General features: G+C 42.5%; 1 protein-coding gene and 1 gene segment (V, D, J or C); both read right to left on the reverse strand.

The window, feature by feature from the left end:
• Positions 1–24,140, reverse strand: part of LOC121438423 — a 359,365-nt gene that overhangs the window by 255,854 nt on the left and 79,371 nt on the right.
• LOC121438456 (disintegrin and metalloproteinase domain-containing protein 20-like) lies at positions 1,745–4,027 on the reverse strand. The gene has a single exon (XM_041638787.1). It carries the CDS (start codon positions 4,025–4,027, stop codon positions 1,745–1,747), a length of 2,283 nt encoding a protein of 760 aa, XP_041494721.1.

Here is a 24,140-nt window from a genome sequence, read left to right on the forward strand (position 1 = left end):
CAGTGTGTAAGCAAGCAAAATATTCTTTTACTGGCAATCTGAATTTTGCAGTTACAATGAAAGGACCAATCACTTTACTACTTATTTTGAAAGGTAAGCTTAGAAGAAATCCTAAAGAACTCACAAATCTAAACTTTTATATGAAAAAGAATTATTCAAATCTAGTTTTGATCTCTAAGGTGCATACCTACTCATCAATAGTTTTTTTTTTACATCAGGAAATTAAGGGAAAAAATATAAAGAATTAATCATGCTCTTTGGTGATCAATCCTAGCAAAAAATTATATCAACTAATGATAATTGGGCTTCCCTGATCTTATTCCCTGATTGTAATAAGTTCCACATTCAGCTGTGTGCCTTGATAAAACTCTAGATTGCCTTCTAGGGTTACACCTCGAAGCTATTTGCCAAAACGTCTTAGTCTAACTTTAAATTTTCTACAAAGCATTGTTTCAGCTACAATGCTCTCTGAAACCTGTGAACAAGTCTTGCAATTTTAAGATTAGTGGAATTTAAACTAGTCGAGTTACTAAGACACTGTGTTTTTCTTAAATATTAAACCAAGACACAGACTTTTTGGCTCCTCAAGGAAACTCATGTGTTCTAGCTGTGTGACATTTCTTTGTTTTATCTTTTATCATTAATCTATTTAAACTAACATAATTATCAATAAGAAAATACAGCATATTAAGAGATAATAATCTTCATTAAAATCCACTGGCAAAAATGCCCAGTAGGATGGGATGTTCCCATGAGATAAACACACTATATTGCAGGCAGTGGGGATCTCCTCACGGCCATTCACACCATGCCAGATACCAGAGAATGACTGCAGCGGCAAACACGTACAGGCCCAGCAGAAGAAAAAGACATTCTGGAGACTTGGGTCTCCAGGCCTTGCCTAACTAAGTTTCACCCATCAGGGATTCTCCTCATGATGGGCTGACACCTGGACTTCAATAGCCACCTGCTGCTTCTTTGGCATGGCTACCAGCATCTGCCCTGTGCTCTCAGAACCTTCCTCCCCGAGACTCAGCATTACCCTTCCACCAGACTGGGTTCTCGGCAATGTTCTGACAGTGGGGCCCTGGAAAGTCTGTGTCCAAAAGGTGTGGGTAGTACACTTAGTGAGTCATGGATCTGTGTTAATGGTGATGTTCTAAACATCAGTTCCCTGGCTTCGTATGGCATGATGCTTCTGGGCTCCTATACAACTTCCTCACCTGGATCCCAAGTCTGCATTGCTCCCTCCATTCCTCTAAGCTCGGCCACTGAAAATCCTATCCACAAGCTGGAGGAGAGAGGACCACTGACAACATGGTGATAAGGAGTGGGAAAGGGTCAGAGCTCAGGAACCACATTTTATAGTATCATCCTAGATACGTTCTTAAAAGAGATGTAGACAACTCCCATTAATCCTTAGCCCAAAGACCTAAGTTCAGGACCTAGAGGGTTCCTGACTCAAGGTCTCCTCTGACCAACAAAGGAGCAAGCTAGGTGCAGCTCCAAACAACTTACCAACATTACAAAAGACACCAATTTGTAATTTTGAAAGATGTATTCCAGTGTGAGCATCAGCAATCTATCAAAGACAGGTGGTATCAGAATTGAACACCTCCTGTGTTCCCAAAAATAGACCCAGGCTCTTCAGAACTGTGGAATTGAGGTTTTATTTCTCTTTGCTGGCATATGTATTTTCTTTTCATTCTCTTTATTTTACAGGATCCAGGAGGCTAACTCATTTTTACTTTGGCATACTGGGTCCAGGAGTATGCCCATGTCCACGCCCACGAAATAAAGTAGCTTGCAAGTCTTCATACTTGATAATCTTAATCATTGCTACACGAAAGGCCACCCCAAAGAGGAGTGAGCCTATGAAGACATAAATACGACCAAAGACTATTCTTAAATATACCACTGGTTCTTGGCTCTGTCTTATCGTGCGCATTTTAAGTGGAAGGGGTCCACTGTCTACACTCCCTCCAGGTCCATCTCCTATGCAGTTTGGAGGGTCCCAACCCACATGACAATGGCAGTTCCGATGGTTATTGCACACTCCTCTGAAATTGCACTTTTCTGGGGTGCAGTCGTAATCCAGTTTACCTAAAGATCCATTGCAAGACCCTCGATCACAGAAATTAGTTTGGGAACAGGGAGTACCATATCTCACACGTCCAACATCTGTTGATTCTGTTGCTCGATGCTCATCGAGCCCAAAACAGGAAAACCCAGAAATAACTGACTGATGGAATGAAACGTGTTCCTGCAAGTGTGGAAGGAAGGTGACATTCGTACACTGCAACCTTCCGCACATCTTATCCTTATCGGCACAAGCTGTGAATACGAGGCTTTCTTGTCTTCTCCAACAATGTCCAAATCTATGGCTTTCCTTATTGATGTCATAGCACCTTTTACTTCCTGCGCGGGCACTTACACCAAAGACTTCCTTGCAATGTATATTGCGATCGGTGCAGTTTCCTTTATAGCAATACCCCTCTTCTGAGCATGGTGTTCCATCTTGCAGATAAAAGTCTGTTGGGCAAGTGAGTATACTCCCATTACAGTACTCGGGAAGATCACATATGTTCTGGATACTTCTGCAAAGTGTCCCAGAAGGACTGTATGTGCAGTTTACACAGCATGATTCTTTATCACAAATGCTACCTGGTGTGAATCTGCAGTTTGGCTTACAGCAGGAATTTGCATAACATTCTTTAAATGAGCCACAGTCACATTGCTCACCTTTATCTATTTCGTAGTTTCCACAAAAATCATAGGATATTGTTCTATTATAATAAGTATGATAGTCATAGAAAAGGCAAGGCATCTCACCGGGGGTACTGAGTATTTGGTTTAGCTCTGCAAGGGAACAATTGCTGAAAGTATCAGTTAGCAGAGGACTCTTGAACATAATGCAGGTGGCCCTTCTCTGACAATAACAGTAAGTCTCATTATCAAAATTGAGACCCAGTTTCCTCCCAACACGATTGCTTAACACAACAGACACAAATACATAGTATCGATCATTTTTACCAATACAGCTTAAACCTTTTGGAGTACATACAGAACGCATTGCTGGAGCTCCATTTTCGTCAGATGGCCCAAATTGATTAATGATGTTTGCATCATCAGGCCTAAACGTCATATAAAAATTGTCCAGATAGTGTTTGTAAAACGCACCACATCCTATTGAGAACTTTCCAATGCTCTCAACTGGATCCTTGTAGTTAAACACAGTAAAGAGAAAAACATAGTACCGCAAATGAATGTTCTTTAGATAGCTGTCCATTAAACTGGCTAGTGAAAACAAATAATGGGTAGTCCTTGTAACATTTTTGGTTACAAAATGTACCTGGTAGGTTGCTAACATATGACCTTTAATAGCAGCTGGATGTGAAGCGTAGTCTCTACTAGACATTCTGGGAGCCACATTGGAATTTGGTCTAGATAAAGAGGGGCCTGTGCTCTGGTCCAAGTGCTTCCATTCGTTCACAGGCCCCACTGCAGCAGAATCAGCTACTATCTGTGAAATAAGGTGCTCAAACCTGTGTGAATCATTGAGGGGTTTGATTTCATAGGCAAGGTCATCCAACATCATGACCCCATCCAGGCCCCCATAGCAAGTATCCAAAGTGACCATCGATTGAGGGATCCCCTCCAGGTAGCCAATATAGTAACAATCTACAGGAAAATAAGGGTAATCCATCTGTAAAGCTCCTTGGTCATCTTGAGTTGTCAGCAGCAAGTGTCTGGGCCAAATAAGTGTCTTTATTCGCAGGTGGATGATATGTCTCTGGCCCCTAAAACGCAAGCTGTAGGAGAGCCGTCCTGGTGCTTGAAATCCCTTACCATGGTAGATCTGCTTCCGAGGAATGACCACCTCCGATGAGATGTAACGCCAGGTGGGAGGGCCTTGAAAACACTGGCTGGGAGCCAGGACCAACACCCAGAGTACAACCAGCAAGAGTGGGGCCCTGGGGATCGCTGGTGTTTCTACCAGCCTCATGCCCCAGCTCAGAGATAACATCCTGGATAAAGCTAGGTTAAAACCCTTAGTTGTGGTCACTGCCTGGCATAGGAGTCACTGGCAGTGGACAAAGGGCTTCTTCAGGCTCCCAGCCCTGCTGGTTACCCAGGCAACTTGAGGAGTTAGGTAACAGTTACTGGGTGTGACAGGAGTGAGTCAGGAAATGTTAGCTGAGGTTGAGGTGAAATAGGGTCAAAAGCAACATCTACAAGTTCACCTGGGAGAGAAAAGGCAGAAGAAGCCAGAGTGTCTCCTCTGAACAGTCTCAATCCTTTCTGATATTTCCTGACATAAAAATCATGAACACATTTTTAGTCATCTGAATGTATTTGTAACCAATGTTACTCTGGGTCTGTTTCTAGAATTCAAATTTTCCTTTTATTTTGCCTCCTATTTCTCACATTTTTTGAGGTTGTGGGTAAATACTGTGGATATTAATTAGCCTTTTAACAGTGGTTTTTTTATTCTTCAAAAATATTCTCATTTCCAAAGTGGTTGCACAAGTTTGCATTCCCACCAGCAATGGATGAGTGTACCCCTTTCTCCACAACCTCTCCAACAAAGGCTATCTTTGGTGTTTTTTATTTTAGCCATTCTGACAGGTGTAAGATGGTATCTTAAAGTTGTCTTGATTTGCATTTCCCTGATCGCTAAGGAAGTTGTGCATGACCTTAAGTGTCTTTTGGCCATTTGAACTTCTTCTGTTGAGAATTCTCTGTTCAGCTCAATGCCCCATTTTATAATTGGGTTGATTAGATTTTTACGGTCTAGTTTCTTGAGTTCTTTATATATTTTGGAGATCAGACCTTTGTCAGTTGCGGGGTTGGTGAAGATCTTCTCCCAGTAAGTGGGTTGCCTTTGTGTCTTAGTGACAGTGTCCTTTGCTTTTGAGAAGCTTCTCAGTCTCAGGAGGTCCCATTTATTCAATGAGGTCCCAGCAATACCACTCTTGGGAATATACCCAAGAGAGGCCTTATCATACAACAAAAGTATATGCTCTACGATGTTCATAGCAGCATTGTTTGTGATAGCCAGAAGCTGGAAACAACCTAGATGCCCTTCAATGGAAGAATGGATGAAGAAAGTATGGAATATATACATATTAGAGTACTACTCAGCAGTAAGAAACAAGGACTTCTTGAATTTTGCATACAAATGGATGGAAATAGAAAACACTATCCTGAGTGAGGTAAGCCAGACCCAAAAAGAGGAACATGGGATGTACTCATTCATATTTGGTTTTTAGCCATAAACCAAGGACATTGAGCCTATAATTAGTGATCCTAGAGAAGGTAAATAAGGAGAACCCAAAGAAAAACATATAGGCATCCTCCTGAATATTAACCTTCAGCAAGCGATGAAAGGAGACAGAGACAGAGACCCACATTGGAGCACAGGACTGAAATCTCAAGGTCCAAATCAGGAGCAGAAGGAGAGAGAGCACGAGCAAGGAACTCAGGACCGTGAGGGGTGCACCCACACACTTAGACAATGGGGATATTCTACTGGGAACTAACCAAGACCAGCTGGCCTGGGTCTGGAAAAGCCTGGGATAAAACCGGACTCTCTGAACATAGTGGACAATGAGGACTACTGAGAACTCAAGAACAATGGCAATGGGTTTCTGATCCTACTGCACACACTGACATTGTGGGAGCCTGGGCAGTTTATATGCTCAACTTACTAGACCTGGATGGAGGTGGGGGTTCCTTGGACTTCCCACAGGACAGGGAACCCTGATTGCTTTTCGGGCTGAGGGGGGGGACTTAATTGGGGGAGGGGGAGGGAAATGGGAGGCGGTGGCTGGGAAGAGACAGAAATCTTTAATAAATAAATAAATTAAAAAATTAAAAAAAATATTTTCATTTGAGTTTGTAGTTAAGGTATTTATAATGGGTTAAACTTTTTGTATATTCCTTTAGAGTGTTGAGATTTCCACATGATGGATTTTCTCCAATGCTGTACATTCTGGGTGCTGCTCTTGTTTCCAAGCCAATGTTTTCAAGGCTGTCCCCAGTGGTACAAAATTTCCTCAGATGTGGTCATTCCTTGGAAGGAGACCTGTTATGGTAATAACTTTCAACCTGAGAGTTCTATCTATCATATATCTGATCTCTAGAAATTTTATAAATTCAGTCTCTTGTGAACATGATTTATCCCTTACCTTGTCTGAATTCTATCAGTTGGTCACCTCCAACCCATAGTATATTCCATTCTTTTTTGAAAAATTTCTGCCTCATCCCCGCCTCCCATTTCCCTCCCCCTACCCCCTCACTTCTCTCCCCCTCCCTCTCCAGTCCAAAGAGCAGTCAGGGGTCCCTGCCCTGTGGGAAGTCCAAGGTCCTCCCCACTCCATCCAGGTCTAGTAAGGTGAGCATTCAAATAGCTTAGGCTCCCACAAAGCCAGTGCAAGCAGTAGGATAAAAACCCAGTGCCATTGTCCTTGGCTTCTCAGCAGCCCTCATTGTCTGCCATGTTCAGAGAGTCTGGTTTTATCCCATGCTTTTTCAGTCACAGTCACGCTAGCCTTGGTGAGCTCCCAAAAGATCAGCCACACCATCTTAGTGGGTGGGTGCATCAATCAAGGTCCTGACTTCCTTGCTCATGTTCTCCCTTCTTCTGCTCCTCATTTGGGCCTTGGGAGCTCAGTCCAGTGCTCCAATATGGGTCTCTGTCTCTATCCCTATGCATCGCAGATGAAGTTTCTATGGTGATATGCAAGATATTCATCAGTATGCCTATAGGATAGGGCCACCCCAGGTCCCCTCTGCTCAGCTGCCCAAGAAACTGGCTGGGGTCATCTCCATGGACACCTGAGAGACCTCTAGAGTCAGGTCTCTTGCCAACCCTAAGATGGCTCCCTTAATTAAGAAATATACCACCCTGCTCCCATATCCACCCTACCTTTATCACAACCATCCATTGCCCCAAACTCTCCCCATCCTCCCCTTTTCACTTTTCTCTCCCCTGTTCCAATAACCCTCATCCCACCCCACCTCCAAGTTCCCAATTTTCGCCCGGATATCTTCTCTACTACCAATATCAAGGTGGATAACTATGTTTTTCTTTGCATTCACTTTCTTACTTAGCTTCTCTAGGATCATGAATTATAGGCTCAATGTCCTTTATTTATGGCTAGAAACCAATTATGAGTGAGTACATCCATGTTCATTTTTTTGGGTCTGGGATCCCTCACTCAGGATAGTATTTTCTATTTCCATCCATTTGCATGCAAAATTCAAGATGTCATTGTTTTTTACCGCTGAATGCTACCACACTTTCTTCATCCATTCTTCCATGGAAGGGCATCTAGGTTGTTTCCAGGTTCTGGCTATTACAAATAACGCTGCTATGAACATAGTTGAACAAATGCTTTTGTTGTATGATAGGGCATCTCTTGGGTACATTCCCAAGAGTGATATTGATGGTTCTTGGGGTAAGTTGATCCCGAATTTCCTGAGAAACCGCCACACTGATTTCCGAAGTGGTTGCACAAGTTTGCATTCCCACCAGCAATTAATGAGTGTACCCCTTAATCCACAACCTCTCCAGCAAAGGCTATCATTGGTGTTTTTTATTTTAACCATTCTTACAGGTGTAAGATGGTATCTCAAAGTTGTTTTGATTGGGATATCCCTGATTGCTAAGGAGGTTGAACATGACCTTAAATGTCTTTTGGCAATTTCAACTTCTTCTGTTGAGAATTCTCTGTTCAGTTCAGTGCCCCATTTTTTTTAAATTAGGTTAATTGGCATTTTAAGGTCTAATTCTTGATTTCTTTATATATTTTGGAGATCAGACCTTTGTCTATTGCAGGGTTGGTGAAGATCTTCTCCCAGTCAGTAGGTTGCCTTTTTGTCTTAGTGACAACAGTGTCCTTTGCTTTACAGAAGCTTCTCAGTTTCAGGAGGTCCCATTTATTCAATGATGTCTGTAATGTCTGTGATGCTGTAGGAAGCGATCTCCATATGTTGTAGAGTACTTCCCACTTTCTCTTCTATCAGGTTCAGTGTTTTCAGATTGATATTGAGGTCTTTAATCGATTTGGACTTGAGTTTTGTGCATGGTGATAGATGTGGATCTATTTTCATTCTTCTACAGGTTGACATCCAGTTATGCCAGCACCATTTGTTGAAGATACTTTCTTTCTTACATTGTATTCTTTTAGCTCCTTTATCGAAAATCAAGTGTTCATAGGATAGAGGTTTAAAATCTGGGTCTTCTATATGATTCCATTGGTCAACTTCTCTGTTTTTATGCCAATACCAAGCTGTTTTCAATACTGTAGCTCTGTAATAGAGTTTGAAGTCAGGGATGGTAATGCCTCCAGAAGATCCTTTATTGTATAAGGTGGTTTGGGCTATTATGAGTTTTTTGTTCTTCCTTATAAAGTTCAATATTGTCCTCTCAAGATCTGTGAAGAAATTTGATGGTATCTTGATGGGATTGCATTGAATCTATAAATTGCCTTTGGTAGAATTTCCATTTTTACTATGTTGATCCTCCCAATCCAGAGCAAGGGAGATCCTTCCATTTTCTGGTATCCTCTTCAATTTATTTCTTCAAAGACTTAAAGTTCTTGTCAAATAGATCCTTCACTTCCTTGGTTAGAGTTACCCCAAGATATTTTATGCTATTTGTGGCTATGATGAAAGGTGATGCTTCTCTGAATTCCCTCTCTGCATCCTTTTCCTTAGTGTATAGGAGGGCAACTGATTTTTTGGAGTTGATCATGTATCCAGCCACATTACTAAAGGTGTTTATCAGCTGTAGGAGTTCTTTGCTGGAGTTTTTGGGGTCGCTTATGTACATTATCATATCATATGCAAATAATGAAAGTTTAACTTCTTCTTTCCAAATAGAATCCCCTTGAAACTGGTACGTTGTCTTAATGCTATTGCTAGAACTTCAAGCATTATATTGAAAAGGTATGCAGAGAATGGACAGCCTTGTCATGTTCCTGATTTTAGTGGGATGGCTTTGAGTTTCTCTCATTTAATTTGATGTTAGTTTTCGGCTTGCTGTAAATAGCTTTTATTATATTTAGGTGTGTCCATTGTATCCCTAATCTCTCCAAGACTTTTATCATAAAGGGATGTTGAATTTTATCAAATGCTTTTTCAGCATCTAATGAAATGATCATGTGGTTTATTTCATAGAGTTTATTTATATGATGGATTACCTTGATAGATTTTCATATGTTGAACCAGCCCTGCATCTCTGGGATGAAGCCTACTTGATCATAATGTATAATTTTTCAAATGTGTTCTTGGATTCGGTTTGTCAGCATTTTTTTTTTTAGAATTTTTGTATCGATGTTCATGAGTGAGATTGGCCTGTAATTCTCTTTCTTGTTGGAGTCTTTGTGTGATTTTGTTATCAGGGTAACTGTAGACTCATAAAAGAAATTTGGCAATTTCTCTTCTATTTCTATATTGTGAGATACCTTAAGGAGTATAGGTATTAGGTCTTCTTGGAAGTTCTGGTAGAATTCTGTATTGAAACCACCTGGTCCTGGGCTTTTTTTGGTAGGGAGGTTTTTGATAACAACTTCTAATTCTTTGGGACTAACAGGTCTATTTAGATTGTTCACCTGGACCTGGTTGAACTTTGGTATATGGTACTTATCTAAAAAATTGTCCATTTATTTTTTTTATTGAGAAAAGGAAAAAAAAGTCCCCCTCCTCCCAGCCACGCATTTCCATCCCCCTCCTCCCATCCTTCTTCCCCTCCCCCCACTCCTCTCCTCCTCCCTCTCCAGTCCAAAGAGCAGTCAGGGTTCCCTGCCATGTGGAACGTCCAAGGTCCTCCCCACTCCGTCCATGTCTAGGAAGGTGAACATCCAAACTGGCTAGGCTCCCACAAAGCCAGAACATGAAGTAGGATCAAAACCCCGTGCCATTGTCCTTGGCTTCTCATCATCCCTCATTGTTTGCCATGTTCAGAGAGTCCGATTTTATCCCATGCTTTTTCAGTCATAGTCCAGCTGGCCTTGGTGAGCTCCCAATATATCAGCCCCACTGTCTCAGTGGGTGGGTGCACCCCTCGTGGTCCTGACTTCCTTGCTCATCTTCTCCCTCCTTCCACTCCTCATTGGGACCTTGGGAGCTCAGTCCAGTGCTCCAGTGTGGGTCTCTGTCTCTATCTTCATCCAACACCAGATGAAGGTTCTTCTTATTTAGCTTCTTTAGGTTCACCAATTGTAGACTCCGTGATCCTTATTTATGGCTAGAAACCAATTATGAGTGAGTACATCCCATGTTCATCTTTTTGGATCTGGGTTACCTCACTCAGGATAGTGTTTTCTATTTCCATCCATTTTCATGCAAAATTCGAGAAGTCATTGTTTTTGACCGCAGCGTAGTACTCTACTGTGTATATATTCCACACTTTCTTCATCCATTCTTCCATTGAAGGACATCTAGGTTGTTTCCAGGATCTGGCTATTACAAATAATACTGCTATGAACATAGTTGAACAAATGCTTTTGTCATATGATAGAGCATCTCTTGGGTATATTCCCAAGAGTGGTATTGCTGGGTCCAGGGGTAGGTTGATCCCGTATTTCCTGAGAAACCGAAACACTGATTTCCACAGTGGTTGCACAAGATTGCATTCCCACCAGCAATGGATGAGTGTACCCCTTCCTCCACAGCCTCTCCAGCAAAGGCTATCCTTGGTGTTTTTGACTTTAGCCATTCTGAGAGGTGTAAGATGGTATCTCAAAGTTGTTTTGATTTGCATTTCCCTGATTGCTAAGGAGGTTGAGCATGACCTTAAGAGTCTTTTGGCAATTTCAACTTCTTCTGTTGAGAATTCTCTGTTCAGTTCAGTGCCCCATTTTTTTAATTGGTTCAATTAGCATATTAAAGTCTAGTTTCTTGAGTTCTCTATATATTTTGGAGATCAGATCTTTGTCTGTTTTGGGGTTGGTGAAGATCTCCCAGTCAGTAGGTTGCCTTTTTGTCTTAGCGACAGTGTCCTTTGCTTTACAGAAGCTTCTCAGTTTTAGTAGGTCCCATTTATTCAATGTTGCCCTTAGTGTCTGTGCTGCTGGGGTTATAAATAGGAAGCAATCTCCTGTGCTCATCTGTTGTAGGGTACTTCCCACTTCTCTTCTATCAGGTTCAGTGTTTTCAGATTGATATTGAGTTCTTTGATCCATTTGGACTTGAGTTTTGTGCATGGTGATAGATATGGGTCTATTTTCATTCTTCTACAGGTTGACATCCAGTTGTGGCAGCACCATTTGTTGAAGATGCCTTCTTTCTTCCATTGTATACTTTTAGCTCCTTTATCGAAAATGAGTTGATCATAGGTTTGTGGGTTAAAATCCGGGTCTTCTATATGATTCCATTGGTCGACTTCTCTGTTTTTATGCAAGTACCACACTGTTTTCATTACTGTAGCTCTGTAATAGAGTTTGAAGTCAGGGATGGTAATGCCTCCAGAAGATCCTTTTTGTATAAGATTGTTTTGGCTATCCTGGGTTTTTTGTTTTTCCTTATAAAGTTGATTATTGTCCTCTCAAGATCTATGAAGAATTTTGATGGGACCCTGATGGGGATTGCATTGAATCTATAAATTGCCTTTGGTAGAATTGCCATTTTTACTATGTTGATCCTCCCAATCCAAGAGCAAGTGAGGTCCTTCCATTTTCTAGTATCCTCTTCAATTTCTTTCTTCAATGCCTTAAAGTTCTTGTTAAATAGATCTTTTACTTCCTTGGTTAGAGTTACCCCAAGATATTTTATGCTGTTTGTGGCTATCGTGAAAGGTGAAGCTTCTCTGATTTCCCTCTCTGTTCCATATCTTTTGTGTATAAGAGTGCGACTGATATTTTGGAGTTGATCTTGTATCCTGCCACATTACTAAAGGTGTTTATAAGTTGTAAAAGTTCTTTGGTGGAGTTTTGGGGGTCGCTTATGTAGACTATCATATCATCTGCAAATAATGAAAGTTTAACTTCTTCCTTTCCAATTCGAATCCCCTTGATCCCATAATGTTGTCTTATTGCTATTGCTAGAACTTCAAGAACTATATTGAAGAGGTATGGGGAGAGTGGACATCCTTGTCGTGTTCCCGAGTTTAGTGGGATGGCTTTGAGTTTCTCTCTGTTTAATTTGATGATGGCTGTCGGCTTGCTGTATATAGCTGTTATTATATTTATGTATGTCCATTGTATCCCTAATCACTCCAAAGACTTTTATCATAAAGATATGTTGAATTTTGTTAAATGCTTTTTTCAGCATCTAATGAAATGATCACATGGTTTATTTCATAGAGTTTATTTATATGATGGATTACCTTGATAGATTTTCATATGTTGAACCAGCCCTGCATCTCTGGGATGAAGCCTACTTGATCATAATGTATAATTTTTCTAGTGTGTTCTTGGTTTAGGTTTGTCAGTATTTTTTTTTAATAATTTTTTTTATTAAGAAAAGAAGAAAAAAAACATAAACAAAAAACAAGTTTCCACCTCCTCCCAGCCTCCCATTTCCCTCCCCCTCCTCCCACCCTTCTCCCCCTCCTCCCACCCTTCTACCCCTCCCCCCACTCCTCTCCCCCTCCCTCTCCAGTCCACAGAGCAGTCCAGGTTCCCTGCCCTGTGGTAAGTCCTAGGTCCTCCCCCCTCCGTCCATATCTAGGAAGGTGAACATCCAAACTGGCTAGGCTTCCACAAAGCCAGCACATTAAGTAGGATCAAAACCACGTGCCATTGTCCTTGGCGTCTCATCAGCCCTCATTGTTCCCCATGTTCAGAGAGTCCGGTTTTATCCCATGCTTTTTCGGTCACAGTCCAGCTGGCCTTGGTGAGCTCCCAGTAGATCAGCTCCACTGTCTCAGTGGGTGGGTGCACGCCTCGTGGTCCCGACTTCTTTGCTCATGTTCTCCCTCCTTCTGCTCCTCATTGGGACCTTGGGAGCTCAGTCCAGTGCTCCAGTGTGGGTCTCTGTCTCTGTCTCCATCCATCACCAGATGAAGGTTCTATGATGATATGCAAGATATTCGTCAGTATTGCTCTCGGATAGGGTCATTTCAGGTTCCCAATCCTCAGCTACCCAAGGAACTAACTGGGAACCTCATGTTGGGCACTTGGGAGCCCCTCTAGGGTCAAATCTCTTGCTCACCCTAAAGTGGTTCCCTTAACTAAGAATTGTGGTTCCGTGCTCCCCTATCCACCTTTCCTTTATCCCAATTCTCCTGATTCCCCAAATCCCCCCTCCTTCCCTTCTACCTTTTCTCTCCCCATCTCCCCTTACCCCTATCCCACCCCACCCCCAAGATCCTAATTTTCTCCCTGGCAATTGGGTCTACTTCCCTTAGCCAAGAGGATAACTATATGTTTTTCCTTTGGTTCACCTTCTTACTTAGCTTCTTTAGGTTCACCTATTGTAGACTCCGTGGCCCTAATTTATGGCTAGAAACCAATTATGAGCAAGTACATCCCATGTTCATCTTTTTGGGTCTGGGACACCTCACTCAGGATAGTGTTTTCTATTTCCATCCATTTGCCTGCAAAATTCGAGAAGTCATTGTTTTTTACCGCAGCGTAGTACTCTAGCGTGTATATATTCCATACTTTCTTCATCCATTCTTCCATTGAAGGGCATCTAGGTTGTTTCCAGGTTCTGGCTATTACAAATAATACTGCTATGAACATAGTTGAACAAATGCTTTTGTCATATGATAGAGCATCTCTTGTGTATATTCCCAGGAGTGGTATTGCTGGGTCCATCGGTAAGTTGATCCCGAATTTCCTGAGAAACCGAAACACTGACTTCCACAGTGGTTGCACAAGATGGCATTCCCACCAGCAATGGATTAGGGTACCCGTTCCTTCACAGCCTCTCCAGCAAAGGTTATCCTTGGTGTTTTTGACTTTAGCCATTCTGACAGGTGTAAGATCATATCTCAAAGTTGTTTTGATTTGCATTTCCCTGATTGCTAAGGAAGTTGAGCACGACTTTAAGTGTCTTTTGGCCATTTGAACTTCCTCTGCTGAGAATTCTCTGTTCAGTTCAGTGCCCCATTTTTTAATTGGTTTAATTAGCATTTTAAAGTCTAGTTTCTTGAGTTCTTTATATATTTTGGAGATCAGACCTTTGTCTGTTGTGGGGTTGGTGAAGATCTTCTCCCAATCAGTAGGTTGCCTTTGTGTCTTATTGACTATGTCCTTTGCTTTACAGAAGCTTCTCAGTTTAAGTAGGTCCCATTTATTCAATGTTGCCCTTAATGTCTGTGCTTCTGGGGTTATACATAGGAAGCGATCTCCTGTGCCCAGCTCCTGTAGGGTACTTCCCACTTTCTCTTCTATCAGGTTCAGTGTGTTCGGGCTGATATTGAGGTCTTTAATCCATTTGGACTTGAGTTTTGTGCACGGTGATAGATAAGGGTCTATTTTCATTCTTCTACAAGATGACATCCAGTTGTGCCAGCACCATTTGTTGAAGATGCTTTCTTTCTTCCATTTTATACTTTTAGCTCCTTTATCGAAAATCAGGTGTTCATAGGTTTGTGGGATAAAATCCGGGTCTTCTATACGATTCCATTGGTCGACTTCTCTGTTTTTATGCCAGTACCACACTGTTTTCATTACTGTAGCTCTGTAATAGAGTTTGAAGTCAGGGATGGTAATACCTCCAGAAGATCCTTTATTGTATAGGATTGTTTTGGCTATCCTGAGTTTTTTGTTTTTCCATATAAAGTTGATTATTGTCCTCTCCAGATCTGTGAAGAATTTTGATGGGATCTTGATGGGGATTGCATTGAATCTATAAATAGCCTTTGGTAGAATTGCCATTTTTACTATGTTGATCCTCCCAATCCAAGAGCAAGGGAGGTCCATCCATTTTTTGGTATCCTCTTCAATTTCTTTCTTCAATGCCTTAAAGTTCTTGTCAAATAGATCTTTCACTTCCTTGGTTAGATGTACCCCAAGATATTTTATGCTGTTTTTGGCTATTGTGAATGGTGAAGCTTCTCTGATTTCCCTCTCTGCTTCCATATCCTTTGTGTATAAGAGGGCGACTGATTTTTTGGAGTTGATCTTGTATCCTGCCACATTACTAAAGCTGTTTATCAGCTGTAGGAGTTCTTTGGTGGAGTTTTTGGGGTCGCTTATGTACACTATCATATCATCTGCAAATAACGAAAGTTTAACTTCTTCCTTTCCAATTCGAATCCCCTTGATTCCATTATGTTGTCCTATTGCTATTGCTAGAACTTCAAGCACTATATTGAAGAGGTGTGGGGAGAGTGGCCAGCCTTGTCGTGTTCCTGAGTTAAGTGGGATGGCTTTGAGTTTCTCTCCGTTTAATTTGATGTTAGCTGTCGGCTTGCTGTATATAGCTTTTATTATATTTAGGTATGACCCTTGTATCCCTAATCTCTCCAAGACTTTTAACATAAATGGATGTTGAATTTTGTCAAATGCTTTTTCAGCATCTAATGAAATGATCATATGGTTTTTTTCTTTCAGTTTATTTATATGCTGGATTACATTGATAGATTTTCGTATGTTGAACCAGCCCTGCATCGCAGGAATGAAGCCTACTTGATCATAATGGATAATTTTTCGGATGTGTTCTTGGATTCGATTTGCCAGTATTTTGTTGAGGATTCTGCGTCGATATTCATGAGTGAGATTGGCCTGTAGTTCTCTTTCCTGGTTGAGTCTTTGAGTGGTTTTGGTATCAGAGTAATTGTGGCTTCATAAAAGGAGTTTGGTAATGACCCTTCTGTTTCTATCTTGTGGAATACATTAAGGAGTATAGGTATTAGATCTTCTTGGAAGATCTGGTAGAATTCCGCATTGAAACCATCTGGTCCTGGGCTTTTTTTGGTAGGGAGGTTTTTGATAACCTCTTCTAATTCTTCGCGACTAACAGGTCTATTTAGATTGTTCACCAGGTCCTGATTTAACTTTGGTATATGATATTTATCTAAAAAAGTATCCATTTCCTTTACATTTTCCAATTTTGTGGCATATAGGCTTTTGTAGTAAGATCTAATGATTCTCTGAATTTCCTCTGTGTCTGTGGTTATGTCCCCCTTTTCATTTCTGATCTTATTAGTTTGCAAATTCTCTCTCTGCCGTTTGATTAGCTTGGATAGTGGTTTGTCAATCTTGTTGATTTTCTCCAGGAACCAGCTTTTTGTTTCATTGATTTTTTGTATTGTTTTCTGTGTTTCTATTTTGTTGATTTCAGCCCTCATTTTGATTATTTCCAGTCTTCTACTCCTCCTAGGTGAGTCTGCTTTTTTTTTTCTAGAGCTTTCAGGTGGGCTGTTAAGTCTCCAATGTGAGCTTTCTCTGTTTTCTTTAAGTGGGCACTTAGTGCTATGAACTTTCCTCTTAGGACTGCTTTCATCGTGTCCCATAAGTTTGAGTATGTTGTTTCTTTATTTTCATTGAATTCCAGGAAGACTTTAATTTCTTTCTTTATTTCTTCCTTAATCCAGCTATGGTTCAATAGTTGACTGTTCAGTTTCCATGACTTTGTATGCTTTCTGGGGGTAGCATTATTGTTGAATTCTAACTTTAATCCATGGTGATCTGATAAGACACAGGTGGTTACTAATATTTTTTTGTAACTGTGGATGTTTGCTTTGTTACCGACTATGTGGTCGATTTTCGAGAAGGTTACATGAGCTGCAGAGAAGAAGGTATATTCTTTCCTATTTGGATGGAATATTCTATAGATGTCTGTTAAGTCCATTTGATTCATTACCTCCACTAATTCTCTTATTTCTCTGTTAGGTTCCTGTCTGATTGACCTGTCCATTGGTGAGAGAGGAGTGTTGAAGTCTCCTACTATTAGTGTGTGCGGTTTGATGGCTGCCTTGAATTTTAGCAATGTTTCTTTTATGTATGTGGGTGCTTTTATATTAGGGGCATAGATGTTCAGGATTGAGACTTCATCCTGATGAACTGTTCCTGTTATGAGTATAAAATGCCCCTCTCCATCTCTTCTGATTGATTTAAGTTTAAAGTCAACTTTGTTAGAGATTAGTATGGCCACACCTGCCTGTTTCTTAGGTCCATTTGCTTGATAGGCCTTTTCCCAGCCCTTTACTCTGAGTAGGTGCCTGTCTTTGTGGTTGAGGTGTGTTTCTTGTAAACAGCAGAATGTTGGATCCTGTTTTCTTATCCAATCTCTTAGCCTGTGCCTTTTTATAGGTGAGTTGAGTCCATTGACATTAAGTGATATTAATGACCAGTGGTTGTTAACTCCGGTCATTTTTTTTTAGTCGTAGAGTTTGTGTGTTTCCCTTCTTTGTTTTGTGTTGGTGAAGGGTCTCTAGATGTCTGAGTTATTGTGGTCATTGTTGGACTCCTTGGTTAGTGATTTTCCTTCAATTACTTTCTGTAAGGCTGGATTTGTGGCTGCATATTGTTTAAATTTGTTTTTATCCTGGAAAATTTTATTTTCTCCATTTATAGTGAATGAAAGCTTGGCTGGGTATAGTAATCTGGGCTTGCACCCATGGTCTCTCAGTTTCTGCAGTACATCTATCCAGGACCTTCTGGCTTTCATGGTTTCCATGGAGAAGTCAGGTGTAAGTCTGATAGGTTTACCTTTATAAGTAATTTGGCCTTTTTCCTTTGCAGCTCTTAATATTCTTTCCTTATTCTGTATGCTTTGTGTTTTGATAATTATATGGTGAGGGGATGTTTTTTTTTGATCCAGCCTATTCGGTGTTCTGTATGCTTCTTGCACCTTCATAGGAAAATCTTTCCTTAGGTTGGGAAAGTTTTCTTCTATAATTTTATTAAATAGATTTTCTGGACCATTGAGCTGCCCTTCTTCTCCTTCTTCTACTCCTATTAATCTTAGGTTTGGTCTTTTTATTGTGTCCCATATTTCCTGAATGTTTTGTGATGAGAGTTTGTTGGACTTGTTGTTTTCTTTGATCAGTGTGTTTATTTTCTCTATGGTATCTTCAGAATCCGAGAGTCTTTCTTCTATCTCTTGTATTCTGCTGGTTATACTTGTTTCTGTAGTCTCTATTCGTTTACCTAGATTTTCCATGTCCAGACGGCCCTCTGTTTGTGTTTTCTTCTTTGCCTCTATTTCAGTTTTCAGGTCTTGAACTGTTTCCATTATCTGTTTGATTGTTTTTCCTTGGTTTTCTAGGGTATCATTCACTGATTTATTCAATTCTTCAAACTTTCTGTTATATTTCTCATCCATTTCATCAAGGGCGTTTTTTACATGCTGTTTAAGGGTGTCAATCACTTTCATGAAGTCAATCTTTTCTCCTTCCTCTTGATTAAGGGGTTCTTGTCCTCCCGTTGTGAGGTCGCTTGTTTCTGGTAGCTTCATGTTGCTTTTCAGCTTGTTGGGCGAATTCTTGCCTTGACGTCGGCCCATCTCTTCTTCCAAATGCTCCCTATGGATCTTCTTTTACCGGATTAGGTCTCCTTGCCTACCAAACGCTGTCTCTCCCCAATGTTGGCTCTCCCAATGCTGGGTCTCCTGGCGCCGAAAGATCAGGCCTCCGTGCTGGTTGGGCAGCTCGCAGACAAAGCGCCTACCCCGCTTGGTGCAGGCAGGCCACAGAAACAAAGGAACTGCTGCCCGCCCGGGAGCCCCGGATACTCGGACCCAGCGCCCAGATAGGCTGGGCTGGGCGATGCCACGCGCCTAAAGAGGGCAGTGGGGGTGAAGTGGGGAGGGCTCTGGACGGAAGCTGGGTGGGCCAGGAAGAAAGAGGCAGCACCCGGGGAGTAGAGGCCCTGCAGAGAGCCCAAGCAGGACAGGGGGCCAAGAAACCCCCGAGCTCCCCGTCCCAGGCTGGCGCCGTGGGCCAGAAACTCACCCCAATGCTGGGTCTCCTGGCGCCGAAAGATCAGGCCTCCGTGCTGGTTGGGCAGCTCGCAGACAAAGCGCCTACCCCGCTTGGTGCAGGCAGGCCACAGAAACAAAGGAACTGCTGCCCCCAGGGAGCCCCGGGTACTCGGACTCAGCGCCCAGATAGGCTGGGTTGGGCGATGCCACGCGCCAAAAGAGGGCAGTGGGGGCGAAGTGGGGAGGGCTCTGGACGGAAGCTGGGTGGGCCAGGAAGATAGAGGCAGCACCCGGGGAGTAGAGGCCCTGCAGAGAGCCCAAGCAGGACAGGGGGCCAAGAAACCCCCGAGCTCCCCGTCCCAGGCTGGCGCCGTGGGCCAGAAACTCACCCCAATGCTGGGTCTCCTGGCGCTGAAAGATCAGGCCTCCGTGCTGGTTGGGCAGCTCGCAGACAAAGCGCCTACCCCGCTTGGTGCAGGCAGGCCACAGAAACAAAGGAACTGCTGCCCGCCCGGGAGCCCCGGGTACCCGGACCCAGCGCCCAGATAGGCTGCGCTGGGCGATGCCACGCGCCAAAAGAGGGCAGTGGGGGCGAAGTGGGGAGGGCTCTGGACGGAAGCTGGGTGGGCCAGGAAGAAAGAGGCAGCAGAGAGCCCAAGCAGGACAGGGGGCCAAGAAACCCCCGAGCTCCCCGTCCCAGGCTGGCGCCGTGGGCCAGAAACTCACCCCAATGCTGGGTCTCCTGGCGCCGAAAGATCAGGCCTCCGTGCTGGTTGGGCAGCTCGCAGACAAAGCGCCTACCCCGCTTGGTGCAGGCAGGCCACAGAAACAAAGGAACTGCTGCCCCCCGGGAGCCCCGAGTACTCGGACCCAGCGCCCAGATAGGCTGGGCTGGGCGATGCCACGTGCCAAAAGAGGGCAGTGGGGGCGAAGTGGGGAGGGCTCTGGACGGAAGCTGGGTGGGCCAGGAAGAAAGAGGCAGCACCCGGGGAGTAGAGGCCCTGCAGAGAGCCCAAGCAGGACAGGGGGCCAAGAAACCCCCGAGCTCCCCATCCCAGGCTGGCGCCGTGGGCCAGAAACTCACCCCAATGCTTGGTCTCCTGGCGCCGAAAGATCAGGCCTCCGTGCTGGTTGGGCAGCTCGCAGACAAAGCGCCTACCCCGCTTGGTGCAGGCAGGCCACAGAAACAAAGGAACTGCTGCCCCCCGGGAGCCCCGGGTACTCGGACTCAGCGCCTAGATAGGCTGGGCTGGGCGATGCCACGCGCCAAAAGAGGGCAGTGGGGGCGAAGTGGGGAGGGCTCTGGACGGAAGCTGGGTGGGCCAGGAAGAAAGAGGCAGCACCCGGGGAGTAGAGGCCCTGCAGAGAGCCCAAGCAGGACAGGGGGCCAAGAAACCCCCGAGCTCCCCGTCCCAGGCTGGCGCCGTGGGCCAGAAACACCTGTCAGTATTTTTTTAGAATTTTTGTATCGATGTTCATGAGTGAGATTGGCCTGTAATTCTCTTTCTTGTTGGAGTCTTTGTTTGCTTTTGATATCAGGGTAACTCTAGATTCATAAAAGGAATTTGACAATGACTCTTCTATTTCTATATTGTGAAATACCTTAAGGAGTATAGTCATTAGCTCTTCTTGGACGTTCTGGTAGAATTCTGTATTGAAACCACCTGGTCCTGGGCTTTTTTTGGTAGGGAGGTTTTTGATATCAACTTCTAATTCTTTGGGACTAACAGGTCTATTTATATTCTTCACCTGGTCCTGGTTTTACTTTGGTATATGGTACTTATCAAAAAGTGTCCATTTCGGCCAGACGCACAGAGGCGGAGCGGCGGCGGCGCCAGACGCTGCGGAGCGGCGGAGGAGCGGCGGCGGCGCCAGACGCGGCGGAGCGGTGGCCAGACCCAAGCGGCAGGGACAGGCGTGCAATAAGGAGAGCAGATTGCCCTACTACAATTGAATCAAAGAGGTAGGGCTTTGGTTGGCCAGGTCACTGGCACAAGGGGAGCCTGGTCCTGTCCTGAAGAGCCTTCGGAGGGGTGAGAGAGTTCTTGGCTTGCAGCAGGAACCACGAAAGAGAGTGAGGACATTTTGTAAGCGGAGCCCTTGGCCAGCAGGGAAACCTGATCCGGTTTCTAAAGGACCCATTGGATAGGATCAATAGGAGGAGATGGGCAGGCGCCAAGGCAAGAACTCACCCAATAATCCGAAAAACAACATGAAAACATCAGAACCCAATGATCTTACAACAGAAGTATTTGAACAACCTAACACAGAAGAAGTGGAAAACATCGACTTTATGAAGATAATAGAGTCCCTTAAACAACATGTAAAAAATGCCCTTATAGAAATGGATGAGAAGTATAACAAAAAGTTTGAAGAAATGAGTAAATACGTACATGATACTCTGGGAAACCAAGAAAAAACCATCAAACAGGTAATGGAAACAGTTCAAGAATTGAAAACTGAAATGAAGGCAAAGAAGAAAATACAAACTGAAGACCAGCTGGATATGGAAAATCTAGGCCAACGAGCAGAGTCTACAGAAATAAGCATAATCAATAGAATACAAGAGCTAGAAGAAAGAATCTCAGATGCTGAGGACACCATAGAGAAAATAAACGAACAGATCAAAGAAAACAGCAAAGCCAACAAATTCTCAACACAAAACATTCAGGAACTATGGGACACAATAAAAAAACCAAACCTAAGAATAATAGGAATAGAAGAAGGAGAAGAGTCACAGCTCAAAGGCCCAGAAAATATTTTCAACAAAATTATGGAAGAAAACTTTCCCAACTTAAAGAAAGATATTCATTTAAATATTCAAGAAGCATACAGAACACCAAACAGACTGGATCAAAGAAAAACATCTCCTTGCCATATAATAATCAAAACACAAAATATACAGGTTAAGGAAAGAATATTAAGAGCTGCAAAAGAAAAAGGGCAAGTAACTTATAAAGGTAAACCGATCAGACTTACACCTGACTTCTCGATGGAAACTATGAAAGCCAGAAGGTCCTGGATAGAGGTTCTGCAGAAGCTAAGAGACCATGGATGCAAACCCAAACTACTATACCCAGCCAAGCTATCGTTCACTATCAACGGAGAAAACAAGACATTCCAGGATAAGAACAAATTTAAACAATACGTAGCCACAAATCCAGCCCTACAGAAAGTAATAGAAGGAAAATCGCAACCCAAGGAATCCAACACTGCCAACCCTGCCTACAATAACCCAGGCATCTAATGACCCTTCATGAGCACATCTCAAAGAAAGGAGACACACAATCTCTACTACCAAAAGCAATAAGAATAACCGGAGTAAACAACCACTGGTCATTAATATCACTTAATATTAATGGGCTCAATTCACCTATAAAAAGGCACAGGCTAAAAGATTGGATACGAAAACAGGATCCAACATTCTGTTGTTTGCAAGAAACACATCTCAACCACAAAGACAGGCACCTACTCAGAGTAAAGGGTTGGGAAAAGGTGTTTCAAGCAAATGGTCCTAAGAAAAAAGCAGGTGTGGCCATACTAATTTCTAACAAAACTGACTTCAAACTAAAATCAATCAGAAGAGACCGAGACGGTCACTTTATACTCATAACAGGAACAATTCATCAGGAGGACGTCTCAATCCTAAATATATACGCCCCCTATATAAAAGCACCTACTTATGTAAAAGAAATATTACTAGAACTCAAGGCAGACATCAAACCACACACACTAGTAGTAGGAGACTTCAACACACCTCTCTCTCCAAGGGACAGGTCAATCAGACAGAAACCTAATAGAGAATTAAGAGAATTATTGGAGGTAATGAAACAAATGGACTTAACAGACATCTATAGAACATTCCACCCAAATAGGAAAGAATATACCTTCTTCTCTGCAGCTCATGGAACCTTCTCAAAAATTGACCACATACTCGGAAACAAAGGAAACCTCCACAGATACAAAAAATATCAGTGTCCACCTGTGTCTTATCAGATCATCACGGATTAAAGTTAGAAGGCAACAACCACGCTGCCCCCAAAAAACCGACAAACTCATGGAAACTGAACAGTCAACTACTGAACCACACCTGGGTCAAGGAAGAAATCAAGAAAGAAATTAAAGTCTTCCTTGAATTTAATGAAAATAAAGGGACAACATACTCAAACCTATGGGACACAATGAAAGCAGTGCTAAGAGGAAAGTTCATAGCACTAAGTGCCCACTTAAAGAAAACGGAGAATGCATACATTGGGGACTTAAAAACACACCTGAAAGCTCTAGAAAAAAAAGAAGCAGACGCGCCCAGGAGAAGTAGAAGACTGGAAATAATAAAACTGAGGGCTGAAATCAACAAAATAGAAACCCAGAAAACAGTCCAAAGAATCAATAAAACAAAAAGCTGGTTCTTGGAGAAAATCAACAAGATCGACAAACCCCTATCCAAACTAATTAAACGACAGAGAGAGAACACGCAAATAAATAAGATCAGAAATGAAAAGGGGGACATAACCACAGACACAGAGGAAATTCAGAGAATCATTAGATCTTACTACAAAAGCCTGTATGCCACAAAACTGGAAAATACAAAAGAAATAGACATTTTTTAAATAAGTATCATATACCAAAGCTAAACCAAGACCAGGTGAATGATCTAAATAGACCGGTTTCTCGCGAAGAATTAGAAATGGTTATCAAAAATCTCCCTTCGAAAAAAAGCCCAGGACCAGATGGTTTCAAAGCAGAATTCTACCAGAACTTCCAAGAAGAACTAATACCTATACTCCTTAATGTATTTCACAATATAGAATCAGAAGAGTCATTGCCAAATTCCTTTTATGAAGCTACAGTTACCCTGATACCAAAACCACAAAAAGACCCAACCAAGAAAGAGAATTACAGACCGATCTCACTCATGAACATCGACACAAAAATTTTCAATAAAATACTGGCAAACCGAATCCAAGAACACATAAGAAAAATTATCCATTGTGATCAAGTAGGCTTCATCCCAGAGATGCAGGGCTGGTTCAACATACGCAAATCTATCAATGTAATCCACCATATAAATAAACTGAAAGAAAAAAACCATATGATCATTTCACTAGATGCGGAAAAAGCATTCGACAAAATTCAACACCCCTTTATGATAAAGGTCTTGGAGAGAATAGGGATACAAGGGTCCTACCTAAATATAATAAAAGCTATTTACAGCAAGCCAACAGCTAACATTAAATTTAACGGAGAAAAACTCAAAGCCATCCCACTAAAATCAGGAACACGACAAGGATGTCCACTCTCGCCATACCTCTTCA

This window comes from Microtus oregoni, unplaced genomic scaffold (assembly GCF_018167655.1).
Source record: "Microtus oregoni isolate MIOR12 unplaced genomic scaffold, Mior012 000056F_ref0000123, whole genome shotgun sequence".
In the NCBI taxonomy this organism is placed as follows: domain Eukaryota; kingdom Metazoa; phylum Chordata; class Mammalia; order Rodentia; family Cricetidae; genus Microtus; species Microtus oregoni.

What these genes read in the sequence shown, in the direction of transcription:
- LOC121438456 (XM_041638787.1), bottom strand. Translation starts at nt 4,027, where the DNA reads ATGTTATCTCTGAGCTGGGGCATGAGGCTGGTAGAAACACCAGCGATC.